Raw genomic sequence first — 14345 nt, 5'->3', positions numbered from 1 at the left:
GCCGCGCGGCAGAGGAAGCCCGCGCCGCCTGCGCCTCCGAGGCGCGCCCGGAGCGGGAGCGGGAGGCCCCTCGGCGCCGCCCAGACCAGGGCACCCACCAGCGCGGGCCCGGAGCGTCCAGCAGCTGACGGCGCGGAAGGAGCTGAGTACGCGGAGACAAAGCCCCGGGGGCGCGATGCCCGGCGGCCGCAATCCCGGCCCCGGGCGTGGGGACCGCGAGGAGTGAGCACGCCGCCGGGGCGCCGGGGCGCAGGGCAGGCGGCCCAGGTGCCCGCCCCCCGCCGCAGCCGCAGTGGCCGGCGCCGCAGCCAGGAGCCATGGGCAATATCTCCTCCAACATCTCGGCCTTCCAGTCCCTGCACATCGTCATGCTGGGCTTGGACTCAGCCGGCAAGACCACCGTGCTCTACAGACTCAAGTTCAACGAGTTCGTGAACACCGTGCCCACCATCGGCTTCAACACCGAGAAGATCAAGCTGAGCAACGGCACGGCCAAGGGCATCAGCTGCCACTTCTGGGACGTGGGCGGCCAGGAGAAGCTACGGCCGCTGTGGAAATCCTACAGCCGCTGCACCGATGGGATCATCTACGTGGTAGACTCGGTGGACGTGGACCGGCTGGAGGAGGCCAAGACGGAGCTCCACAAGGTGACCAAATTCGCCGAGAACCAGGGCACGCCGCTGCTGGTCATTGCCAACAAGCAGGACCTGCCCAAGTCGCTGCCGGTAGCCGAAATCGAGAAACAGCTGGCGCTGCACGAGCTTATCCCGGCCACCACCTACCACGTCCAGCCGGCATGCGCCATCATTGGCGAGGGCCTCACCGAGGGCATGGACAAGCTCTACGAGATGATCTTGAAGCGCAGGAAATCTCTCAAGCAGAAGAAGAAGCGGTAAAGCGCCGGGGGCGCGGGAAGCGGGGGGAGCGAGTGAGTCAGGAGTGAATGAATGGATGTGGATGGCCGGGCGGGAATCCGCGCCCGCGAACAAAGACAGCGAACCAAAGCAATGCTTCCAATTTTCCAAACGGCACCTCTGCACCTCGGTGCGGGCCTGGGGACTCTAACCCGGGCCTGAAGGCCGACTTTCCTGGCCAGTCCTCACTCCAGGTCAGGGGACCTTTTGTCTGAATGCCAGAGCTTCAGATGGGCTGGGGGGCTCGCCCCTTCCCGGGTCCGAAATGGTGGGGACCCTGGTGGGGAGTGGAGCGCACGCATGTCCTGCTGTTTGCCCTCGCTGCCCCCAAATGGAAGACTCTGTTGCCAGAGACAAAAGCGATTTCCTCCAACCCCTGCGGGGCCCGAAGTTCAGGCTGCCCCGCCCCCACTGGCGACATTGCACCTGTGCTTCACCTGAGGTATGGGGTTCTCAGAACCCTCGGGGGTTCCCGTCTGGGGGGCGTGTTGGCGCTGGGTGGTGCTGGCGGGGATGGACTATGGGATGTGGAGATTTGTATGTCACAGGGCAGGCCCCTGTGGAAATTCCGTTGGTCCTGCTCTGGGGCCCCCCTGGAGACGTGGTGATTTGGGCCCTGCGGACAGTCTGGCACCATGCCGCAGCCCAGGCACTGATGCGGCGCCGGCCTGTACTGGGGACTGGCCGCATGGCCGCAGTGATGTCCTTTCCTGGTGCTTTGTGGTGACTACAGAAGACCAGTTTGATGAGACCTGCTTTTCGACTTGGAATCAGACATTCTCCAGCTGGGTTGGACCCTGCCCATGTGTAGGGCATTATTCACACAAAGAGACCAATAAAAGGAAAACAACCAGAGGACGGTTGTTGGAGGTGGCAGCAATTTACTGTTTGCAGGGGAGTGAAAGGGGTTTAAAGGGGAAGGCTCTTTGCGCAAATGCTGGCAGGGATGTGTGTGGATACAGGGACCCTCCCTCCCGGAAATGTGTAACGGTCATAAAAGACCTAGACCCATAGGTGTGAAAATTTCAATTCTCTTAGCCTACTGATTGGTTTGGTATGAGCACAGCCGCTGCAGATGTGTGCTAAATCGCAAGATGCGTTTTGTAAGGGATGCCTCTTGTCATTTTGTGTGATGATGGGTTTTCAGACATGTTTAAAAAAAAAAAAAACTTTGACAGATGGATATTTACCTTAGAAATACTCACCGTAGGAAAAACAAACATAAAGAAAACCCTTCTGCTCTGCCGTTTTCTATCCCTTGATGCTGCAGACAGCATGACATGCTGGGGTTTCTAATTTGGTTCATTGTGACCTATTGGGTTTAAGTATTTCCTTCAGAATGTCTCGAGTATTTGATGTCATGCACCAAAATAAATAAATAAATAAATGAAGCCCCACCTTATTGCAAAAGGCGACCTCATTGCATGGATTTAAAAGCAGAAGGGAGCACAGGGACAAGGTGGGTTGTCTCTGACCCACTGCTGAATGACCCGGCCCCCTGCTGCTACGCAGCCACCAGCATTCTGGCCAAATACAAACACACACTGGTGAGACCAAAGAAAGCCTGTGACGTCATGCTCACCAGGCTTGGGCACCTCACCATTTATCTGAAAGGGGCTTTGGAAAATGCAATCAAGGACAAGAAGAATAAATACATATTTTTAAATAATGTAATTTTAAAAGAATCCTTTATCATCAAAACAGAGTCCGGGTTTGCATTTGCCCGGAAACACAGATTCAAAAGGGAAATTTCAGCTTCTGGTTTGATTTTCATTTCCTCTTTGAATCCATGCTTACTGACACAATTATGGTTCCCCTGCACCCCCAGGCAAAATGTCCTACATTTCTTACGACGGGTGGCCCACAGAAATTGGATGTGACCATACCTGAGCACGTGAATTCGCTAAATTAAAAGTTCATACCCATTGTCCTTTCCAGCAAGTTCACGTAAGAACCAGAGATAGAATTCTAGCTTTCTGCTTGAAACCCAATTCTTCCATGAGATACTTTCAAAGAAGAGCCCTAGCAACCCATATTCCTTTTCTCTTTTGTAGGTGTATTTGGTTCTCCTCCAATGCTGGTCTTTTTTGTAGAAACTCAGTAGAGAAGATCTAAGTCAGCAGAGTTGAAAAGCCTGCAAGATTTCAGTTTACATATCAACAGCATAGTCACTGATTTCTAAATGGGCTGGTCCCATCATCTGAGTATTCTGTATAGGATTATAGAACATAACAACAACAAATCCATCTTTCTTTATTTTCTTCACATGCAACAATTTCTTAAGCACTTTGACATTTTGGTAGCTCCACACTATTGAGAGAAGAATATATTTATTTTGTGAGATTGCAGATGCCAAATACTGTAACCTTCCTGTGCTAACAAGATCACTGTTCCGATCCCATCATGCTTTTCCAAATAATGCGAACTGGTTTTGTGTTTTGCATTATCAATACTGAAGGGTGCAGCCAGCCGTTTTGTAAATTGTGCAGTAAAGTAAAACTCTGTGGTGTATCCGCGAGTAGTCCAGAGTCTCTGTTGAGTTCTGTCATGTTTGACCATTTCATCTCTGACCAAGCAGGACATACAGAGAGGTCCACCTTGGCATGGTCACCCTGGGGGAGTGCCCCTCCACCCCCAACAGTTAGTGATGTATTTATACCTACTGCTTTTGAAGGATGAATGGGTTTCACGTAGAGGAAGCTGACCTCTTCAAGTGAACTTTCCAAATGTTTTTCTAGTAGATACTGGGAGGCCAGCTTTGCTTTCAGGAACAATCCTCTTTCCAAACTCTCTGTCACGGTGTTGGGACTTGATCTTCTGATCTCAGTTTCCTTTGTCCTGCTGTAACCCTCTGTCTTCTTCATCCTCCTCGGTTTCCGTCCCCTTTTATAATGCATACATGATGCTGTGAACAGAAATAAATTATTTATACAATCAAACGTTTGGGGAGATTTTTTTTTTCCCCCTGGATCTGTGGTTTTTTAATGGTTCGGTTTATTCTCTTGGTCTCCTTTGCTGACTGGGGATTGGCTCATAAGAGGGTATCACAAGTTCTACCTGGTTCTAGGATTGTATCAGCTTTTTTGGCGCCAATGTTTTGGGGGGGGTTAAGTGATGAACTACTAGCCAACAAGTAGGTGGTTTGAACGCACCCAGAGGTACCTCTGGAAAAAGACAGCAAACCCTGGTGATCATCTGTTCACAAGTCTTGAAAATTCTAGGGAGCAATTCTATTCTGCACCTACAGGGTCACCATGAGTCAAAATTGATGCAGCAGCAAATAACAACATGTTTTTTGGTTTTCCGGTGAATTCAGAGGCCTCAAATGCAAGTGCCAGTGTGCCAATATGCATCTGAGGTATACCCACTCATGCCTCACCCTCCTACTGGGTCCTTGCTAACAGCTGTTGTTATTGTCAGGTGCCATCAAGTTGGTTCTTACTCATGGTGACCCTGTGCACAACAGAAACACTGCCTGGTCCTGCACCATCCTTACATTCATTGTCACCCTGAGCCCATTGAGGCTGCCACTGTGCCAATCCATCTCACTGGGAGTCTTCCTCTCCTTCGTTGCCCCTCCACTTTACCAAGCAGGATGGCCTCCAGGGACTGGTCCTTCCTGACATCATGTCCAAAGGATGAGAGATGAAGTCTGGCCATCCTGGCTTTTAAGGAGCATTCTGGCTGCACTTCCAGTACAGATCGGTCTGTTTTGGCAGTCCGTGGTACTTTTAATCTTCTCCTCTAACAGCATAGCTCAAATACATCAATTTGTCTATGCTTTTCTTTATTCATTGTACAACTTTCACATGCCTGTGAGGTTACTGAAAATACCATGGCTTGGGTCAGGCACACCTTAGTCCTCAAGCTGACATCTTTGCTCTTCAACACTTTAAAAAGGTCTTGTGCAGCACATTTGCCTGATGCAATATGTCATCTGATTTCCTGACTCCTGTTTCCATCAGTGTTGATGGTTGATCCAAGCAAAATGAAGTCAATGACAACTTCAATTTTTTTCTCCATTTATCATAATGTTTTTATTGACCCAGAGGTGAGGAGTTTTGATTTTTTTACATTGAGGTGCAATCTATACCAAAGGCTGTGGTCTTTGATCTGCATCAGTATGTATTTTAAATCCTCTTCTAGCAAGCAGGGTTGTATCATCTGCATATCACAGATTGTTAATGAGTTTTCCTTAAATCCTCATGCCCCATTCTTCTTCGTATAATCCACCTTCTCAAATTATTAGCATACAGACTGAAAATGTATAGTGAAAGAATACAACCCTGATGCACACCTTTCCTGATTTTAAGCCATTCAGTGTCCCCTTGTTCTGTTCAAACAACTGACTCTTGGTCTATGTTCGAGTTCCTCAAGAGCACAGTTAGGTGTTTAGGAATATTCATTCTCTGCAGTGTTGTCCAGAGCTTGTCATGATCCACATAATTGAAAGCCTTTGCATAGTCAATAAAGCACAGGTAAACATCATTCTGGCATTCTCAGCTTTCAGCCAAGATCTATCGGACATCAGCAATGATATCCCTCATTCCACGGCCTTGTCTGAATCTGACTTGAACCTCTGACCTCTGGCAGTTCCACGTCAGTGTATTGTTTCAGCCAGTTTTGAATTACCTTTAGCAATTTTCTTTTCTTTGCTAATGTTGTTGTTGTTGTTGTTGTTGTTGTCAGGTGCCATCGAGTCGGAACCGACTCATAGCGACCCCATGCACAGCAGAATGAAACAATGTCCGATCCTGGGCCAACCTCACTACTGCTGCCACACTTGACGCCATCAATGATGCCACCTGGCTGATCCATCTCGTTTGGTGTCTTCCTCTTTTTCTCTGACCCTCCATCTTACCCAGCATGACATCCTTCTCCAGTGACTGTTCCCTCCTGACAATATGTCCAAAGTATGAGAGACGGAGCTTAGCCATCTTTTGCTAATAGTCATCACTAATTATTCCAAAATAAAAATAAGATAAATAAATGGGCCTTAATGTCTAACCTTTCCTCAGCACCTTCATTTGTTTAAAAAAGTGTCACAAATTTTTAATGACAAAAATTGCTATTTGATTCTATAAAATTTGGGAATAGTTACCACCTAATATGGACTCCACGTGTTGGGCTGCCAACCGCAAGGTCAGCAGTTCAAAACTACCAGTGGTTCTGCTAGAGAAAGATGAGGCGTTCTGTCCCTGTAAACATTTACAGCCTCAGAAACCCTGTGCAGGGTCACTATGAGTCAGAACTGACTCCACGGTACTTAACAACAACAACGACAACAATATGGAGTCCTGATATGGTGCTGTAGTATCAGCACTGGACAGCTAGCCACAAGGTCAGTGTTTCAAGCCCACCAGGCACTCCTAGGAAACCATGTACAAGGTCTCTGTGAGTCAGAACTGACTGGACAGCACTTTACAACATCAACAACAAAACACTGTTGTTGTTGTTAAATGCTGTCGAGTCAGTTCTGACTCATAGACCCCCTTATAAGTGTTTCTGAGGAGCAGCTGGCGAGTTTGAACCATCGACCTTGGAGTTCAAACTGACTTTGTGATCCACTCACTAGTTGTTACAAAGCTGCTCAGTGCTCTGGCTGCTCTATCTGGTCAGCATCTGAGCTGTGCCCATCAGTTGGAACCCAGAGAAGCAGTCTGTGGCATAATGTCTCTTCAGTAGTAGCGGGGGTACAATCATGCTCTTGAAGCACTGTTGAGGAAAAGTCCACTTTCCAAATCAACCGAACCTTCATTACACAGAACACGTAGCACACAGAGGGTCTTAATAGAGATGAAGCGTCTTCCAAATGCTCATGGAAAAGGAACGAAAACAGAATGGAATTTTTCCATGAACTTTTTGCTGCCCCTCATATTAAGCAGCATGTTTAATATTGATGAAGTGTTGGATTGCAATCTGTACAGACAGTGGTTCAATCCACCAGCTGCTCAGCTAGAAAAACTGAGGTTGAATGCTCCTGGAAAGATTTAGTCTCTGAAGCCCTAAAGTACTGTTGTCTGTCCTGCGAGGATGGAATCGACTATGGCAGTGGGCTTGGAGTGGGAAGACCCCAGTATGGAGCCCTGTTGGCACTAACCAACAGGTTAGTACTTACACTAACCAAAAGTAAGTTTCATCATATTAAGTAACATGCTTAACAGCAGCTAAGCCTCGAACCTATCAAACAAAGACAGATGTGTCAGTCTGTTTCCAGTTGCAGACTTGGAAACCCTATGAGGAAGTTCTATTCCTCTACGGGGTCTTTGTGAGTTGATATCCACTGAACAGCAATGGGTTTTAGAGCTGGTTGAACATCTTTGTTTAGGTCAGAGAGATACAGCTTCAATTTCTGACTCACAGGCTTAGGTTCCTCTGATCTTGCTCACGTTGCTCAGCGTCAGCCTCAGCTTCCCAGTATGTAAAATGGGAATCCCAAGGGGTTGTTTTGAAGAGGAAACACAATGAGACATAATATCACATGTAAAATGTTTAAGCTGGTGTCTGGCACGTAGCAAGTAGCCTGGTTATTATTGGCTGTTAACAATATATGTATAATGAGATGCACCATCATTTTACTTCACGAGGATGGTGAGACTTTGCCTCATGTTTGTTGTTGTTGTTAAGTGCTGTGGAGTCGGTTCCGACTTATAAGTGACCTGTTTAGGGTTTCCAAGGAGCAGCTGGTGGATTTGAACTGCCAACCTTGTGGTTCGCAGTCCAGTGCTGATCCTACAGCTCCACACCAAGAGTCCTTGTCTCATGCAACTTGGTCATATTTTCAGGAGAGACCTGTAGCTGGAGAACGACTTCATGCTGGGACAAGTAGAGGGTCAGCGCGAAAAAGGAAGACCCTCAGTGAGGTGGACTGACACAGTAGCTGCAACAATGCACTCAAACAGCAACAATTGTGAGGAGGTCACAGGACCAGGCAGTGTTTTGTTGTGTTGTACATGGGGTCACTAGAAGTTGAAACTGACTCAGTGCATCTCACAACGACAACAACAACACATTGTTCTGAGTTACGTCAGTAGGAGGTGCCCCTTCACCCACACTCTTGCTAAAACCAAAGCTGCTACGTCTAGGCCAGGTTGTTATTGTGGTTGTTGTTCAGTGATGTCGATGCATTTCCTTCTCACAGCCACCCTGTATAGGATTTCTGAGGAGAAGATGGTGAGTTTGAAAAGCTGAACTTGCGGTCCCGTACTGACCCTACAGCATCACACCAGGACTCCAGGCTGAGATGGAGTCAAACAAGTGGTTCTGGAATCTCTCATATCATCCTGAGTGGTTTTCTCACTCAAAGCTGTGAGAGTCAAGCTGGGTCAAACTAAGTCCCTGGTGGCACAAATGGTTAAGCCTTTGACTATTAGCTAAAAGGTTGGAGGTCTCAACCTGCCAAGGATTGCCTCAGAAGAAAGTCTAGCAAGCTCTGCTTCTCACCAATCAGTGCTGACAACTCCAAGGAACAGTTCCACTCTGACGCCCATGGGGTGGGTCTCCATGGATCTGAACGGACTTGACAGCAGCTTCTAACAACCAGAGCAATGAACTCATGGATCAGTAATTCTCACATATTCCAGATCATGAGCCTTGGGGCCCTGTTGTGAAAGCTGTGGCCTAACACCATGCCCAGTATACAGTAGATGCTCAATAAATCACTGTTGAATGAATTCATTCATGTTGATTAGCTTTGTTTCTAAACTTTAAAATAGACATTCTGTGAAATAAATGGCGATTTTTCATTTAATATGTTAACCCAGGAGTCCTGGTGTGGTGCTGTGGGTTAATGTGCCAGACTGCAAAGCTGTTTGAACTTCAAGGTCGGCAATTCAAGCTCACCAGCCGATCCTCGGACCCCATACAGGGTCAATGTGGGTTGGAACTGACTCTATGGCACTTAACAACAATAACATGTTGATTCAAGCAAAGACAGATAAATAGGCCTTTTTTAAGATCTTTACTGTCAGATGACTTGTTGAAACTTACACAATGATACAAATATTTGTGGGCTCAGAGTTTCATGAAAATATGAGCAAAGCTTTACTTTATCATTCACATGACTACAGGAACTAATTTTTGCAAGCTAGGTGGCATTGAAATGGCACAAGTGCTGTTTTTTTTTAAAAACCTCTTTCTTATTGTTAGATGCTGTTTAGTCCATTCTGCCTCCAAGCAGCCCCATACTCAACAGAAGGAAACACTGCCCAGTTCAGCGCTGTCCTCACAATGGTTGCTAAGCTTGTCTCCATTGTTACAGCTACTATATCCATCCATGTCCTTGACTGTTTTCCTCTTTTTTGTTGACCCTTTAACAAGCATAATGTTCTTCTCCAGGAACTGGTCCTTCCTAATAACATGTTCAGGGTACATGAGATGGAGACTTCTCACTTCCAAGTATTAAAACCTGAATATGTGTTTGAAAAGCCATTTAGGGACCTTTGCTACTCCGTATGAATAAAAAGATTCGAAATGCAAAGAAGCCAAAGTTGAGGTCCTTGCTTTTTGGTGCAACTTAAACAAAGAGTTCCTTGGAGAACCAGGTGGCAACTGAAACTTACAGCTTATTTCAAGGTCTCCAGAAAAGTAGCCACAAATGGTCACATCTCTCTGATTCTAGTAACTGAAAACAACAACAATCCACATCCACTGTGGTCAAGTAAATTCTGACTCATAATGACCATACATGCCAGAATAGTACCGCCCCGTTGGGTTTTCATGGCTGCAAGGTGCCCTGGTGGCACTGTGGGACAAGCAAGGGTCACACCCACCAGTCGGTCTGCCCGAGAAAGATGAGGCTGTCTGTTCCTGGGAAGAGGTGTAGCCCTGGAACGCTTCTATGAAGTGGCTATGAGTTGGAATCAACTCAGTAGCAGTAGGTTACTCTTTATGGAAGTGGTGATGGTTCCAACCACTGCCCTTTCAGTTAGCTGTTGAATGATTTAACCACGGTGCCACCAGGGTTTCTTCTCTAGCAACTGAGGAGGCTAATTTTAGTCCTAATCAACTACTGTATTTCCCCCTACCCCCTCAGGCCAGGTCCCCCACTGTCTGAGTGTTCGTCCAAACATTTCCTTCTTTGTTTGTAAGCTTTTCAGATAGAACACAGACCATCTTGTCTTCCTAGTCTGTGCCTTCATGCTTTGTCTAAATAACTTGGTCCCTTGGAACACAGACCACATTGATGTCACACTGGGGTGAGAGAGAGGAAGGACAAACATGTGTACTATGGAGCAGGAGAAAAGAGCTCCTATTTGAATGAAAATGTAGGAAGACAGCAAACCCAGCTCAGGATGGCCTTGATCTAACAACCCCACCCCTGCCCCTACCACTTGCAGGTCTCATGCCTACAGTTTACCATCTGTCAGCTGAGAGACAAGACAGCCCATTGGGTGGGGATACCTTTCTCCCCACTGCTCCTTCAGCTATCTCTTCCGTGGTCAGTCATCTCAAAACAGCTTCCTTATTTTGGCTCTTCCTGGGGCCTTTGAAAAGGAGTCTTGGTGGTACAGTGCATTCAGTGTTGGGTTGCTAACGGCAAGGTTCGTGGTTCAAACTCACCATACACTCTGAGGGAAAAAGATGAGGCCATCTGCTCTAGTAAAGATTTAGTATTGAAAACTCTTAAGTACCAGTCCCACTCTGTCCTACTGGGACAGTGTGACCCGGAATAGACTTGATGGCAGTATATTTTGGGGTTCAATTGAAACCTTTTAAAAAATCAATGTTTGCGCAAGGCCTTGGAGCACTTTATGCAATTTGCTTCATGCAAGTTCTGAACTTCAGACTGGGCGTCGTCTGTTTCTGAGCGGAAATTGCCCTTTGAGGTTTTCTGAGAAAGTAACATAGGGTTTTTCCCCCAAGATGAGACGTGAGAATTAAAGGTCTATGTAGTTTAGCCCCACCTGTGTTTTCTTTCAATGTTAGTACCTTACATTAAACCCTGGTTATTGGCTATTACTGTTGAGAATGAGTTAGGTAGTGATGGGTCAGTGGCAGAACACTTGCCTTCCATGTGGGAGACTGGGGTTCAATCCCTGTCCATTGCACTTCATGTGTGGCCACTGCTTGTTTGTCAGTGGGGGCTTGCCTGTAACAGTGACACTCAACAGGTTTAGCTACCAGACTAACACAGACTAGGAAGAAAGACCCGGCAACTTACTTCCAAATACCAGCCAATCAAAGCCTTATAGATCACAACGGTCCAATCTACAACCAACCCTGGGGATGGCACAGGACTGGGCAACATCTCCATCCTTCATTTCTTTTTGCTCAGGATGCTCAGGAGTCAGGGACCAATTCCACAGCAGCTTACAAAACCAATGACAATAAGAGTAACCGTGAATGTAATTCTCATTCCACATTGAATATGATGGCATGAAAAGTAATCACCAGAAAAAGTTGTTTTTCAAGTTTTCTGCACAGCATTAGTTTGTAGGCAGAAGCCCCTCTTCTGCATTATAATTGCCCAAGTTTAGTCATGCAAAACATGGTTTCTACCTCTTCCCTCCCCTGGTTCAGACACCTAGAGTTACTTCTGTAGGGTCATGTCAGTGTTGTTGTTGTTAAGTACCATTGATTTAGACCCATAGTCACCCTGTATAACGTTTCTGAGGAGTGGTTGGTGAGTGCAACTGCTTACCTTGCATGACAATAAGAATTGCTAACTTTTGTTGAGTATGTCATCTGTGTTGGTCACCATTTAAATCTCTGATCTTACTGTTTCCTCAAAAGAGTCCCAAAAGATCACGTCTTTCATTCCCACCCACAGATGGAGAAACTGAGGTAGAGAGAAGATTAGAGACCTCTTTCCTGGTCTGTCACTGGTGAGGAGGGTGGAGTCGCCAGGGCCCTGGGACTCCGAGACGCCTCTCTTGAGCCTACACTAACAGGTTGCTCTTGGAATGGGACCCCAAACCAAATGCATGGCTATTATGTCTACTCACAGTGTGAGTCCACTCACACTGCACCATAGGCCTTCCAAGACTGTAGCTGTTTATAGAAGCAGACTGCCACATTTTTTTTCTTTTCTTTTTTAAAGCTTTTTTTTGTTTGGTGAATTGAGTCATAGTTTACATGGAAGAACATCAGTTTTACACTCATCCTATAGTATTTCATTCCATTGTGATGATTACAGTCTCTTCCATGCATCATCATCCAGCAGTATTTGCTTTCATTCCTTCTCTTTTTCTGGTGTTCCTTTTTAATATACACAAAACCACTTGGGAATTTATAATCATTTAAACAACCAAAGGGCACATTCTGCAAGCCTGCCTCCTGGCCACCAGCACTTAGTCCCTCTCTTTCCATGAGTCTAGAGTCCTCAGCTGCTCCCTCTCTCCATGCCTCCATTTCTGCCTCCATCTCTGGTGTCACTGCTTCTCTGGATAGGGCCCCACATTCCACTCGAGCTCTTCTCCTTTGATGGTCGTAGGGTCCTCTGCTCCTGGACTGTAAGATTAACCACTCCCCCCTCAGACTGCCACATCTTTCTCTCACAGAGCGGCTATTGGGTTCTGACCACAGACCTTTTGGTCAGCCATGGAGTGCTTGAACCACTGTGCCACCAGTGACATTCCTGGCTCCCAGTGGAATGGATGTGTGGTGGGTGTCCTTGGCCCAAATTCTGGAATTTGATCCTAGGTGAGTCATGTAATCTCTCTCTACCTCAGGCCCCTCTACTACACAATGAGGTTAAGAATACCTGCCCAGCCAGGCCCTCAGGTGTGTAAAAGATAAGTGAGAGAATGTGTGGGAGGCACCACTTCTCAGAGGCAGGTCCAGACACATGGCGGGACACATGTCAGACTTCAGCTGCAGGGAAACATCCCTCTCCCCATAGAGGCCAGTACCTGCCCCTCCTGCTGTTTACCAGCAGGTCCAAGAGACCCAGGCTTCCCTCTCCATTCTCACCGGTAATAAAACTCAAGAAAAATAAATTAAAGGAGAATGTCCCAATGAAACATCTCTCCTATGAGAGTCCAGACATAGAACTTCTAATGGGAGTTTCCATGAAGTGTCTGATGGGGACATATGTCTCCTTCTAGCTTTCATTCAGGAGCCCTGGTGGTATAGTGGGTCCAGTGTTTAGACCCACCAGGCATCCTGCAAGAGAAAGAGGACGCAGCTCGCTCCCATAGAGATGGCAGCTTTGGAAACCCTCTAGGGCAGGTCTGTTCTTCAGGGTTGCTATAAATCAGAAGTGACTTGACAACAGTAGGTTTGTTTTTTGGGGGGATTCTGGTGGAATTGTGGGATAAGCATTGGACTGCTAGCCACAAGGTCAGCAATGCAAACCTACCAGCCACTATGAGGGAGAAAGAGGAGATTGTCTGATCCTGTAACGATTTATAAAACTCTGTATTCTTGATGACAGTGGATTTGTTTTCTGTTGGTTTTCATGGAGTAGCACAATGGTTAAACAGTGTTGTCTGCTAACTGGAAGGTCACAGTTGGAGTCCACCAGCCGCTCCATGGAAGAAAGATCTGGCAGTCTGATTTCATAAAGATTCCAGCCTTGAAAAGTCTCTGGGGTAGTTCTCCTCAACTGCAGTGGGGTTGGATTATATCTTTCATGGGCAGAATTCTCAGTCTCCTAGTGGCTGCTCAGGGCTGTTTTTTATTTCCTTAAACATTACTTCACTGTGCAGCTAATTTCAAGTGTCCATGTCTCATAAAAATTAATAAATCATTTCAATGTATAATTTTAAACTCTGCTTGGCTAAGTCATGACAACTGCAACAGCTTATTTCATAAATATATGTTTGCGCCCATTGCTGTCCCATAGATGGAATTTTGCTCTGCAATTGGAAGCGTGCTACAATGCTGTCATCATCAGGGAAACAATGCTGCTGAAATCAATGAACCATTGTGGCCTCTGGCATACAAGGACATCCCATAGGTCATCATTGCCAAACAGTGTATTGTAACATGGTTCTTGCCTCACTGGGTGTATATTCTAGCTGGTGAGATAAGGCTGAGCTATTGCCTGGGATACTCAACTCAAGTATGAAATATGCCTGATATTACTCCAGAGAACTCTGTTACTGCAACCAAATTCATGTTCACCATGACACACCAGCCCTGTCATAAAATCAGGAATCATCTGTTTTGCCAAAACACATGTGGATGCTGTAGTTTGAAGAACTTTAGTCTTTCTTCAAGGAGTCCCTGGATGGCACACATGATTAATCACTCACTGAATACCAGTTGAAAGATTGGTGATTTGAAGACACATCCACAGGTACCTCAGAAAAAAGGTCTGGAGATATGCCAAAAGATCACAGACTTGACACCTCTACATAGCACTTCTACTGGACACATGGGGTCATTTTTCTGACAGTCTATTTAGTATTTTTTGCCAATGCCATAATTCAAATGCTTCAATTCTTCTTTGTTCTTCCTTATTCCCTGTCCAGCTTTCAAATGCAT

The 14345-nt window shown here is 46.4% G+C and overlaps 1 protein-coding gene across 1 annotated transcript; it reads left to right on the top strand.

The window, feature by feature from the left end:
- Positions 1-283: 283 nt before the first annotated feature.
- ARL4C (ADP-ribosylation factor-like 4C) lies at positions 284-1156 on the top strand. The gene has a single exon (XM_006866769.1). The coding sequence runs from the start codon at positions 318-320 to the stop codon at positions 894-896; it is 579 nt and encodes a 192-aa protein (XP_006866831.1). The 5' UTR covers positions 284-317; the 3' UTR covers positions 897-1156.
- The last annotated feature ends 13189 nt before the right edge of the window (positions 1157-14345 follow it).

The sequence above is a fragment of the Chrysochloris asiatica genome, unplaced genomic scaffold, assembly GCF_000296735.1.
Source record: "Chrysochloris asiatica unplaced genomic scaffold, ChrAsi1.0 scaffold00096, whole genome shotgun sequence".
NCBI lineage: Eukaryota > Metazoa > Chordata > Mammalia > Afrosoricida > Chrysochloridae > Chrysochloris > Chrysochloris asiatica.
The sequence above is the reverse complement of the archived record's forward strand: the minus strand, read 5'-3'. Positions and strand labels throughout refer to the sequence as shown.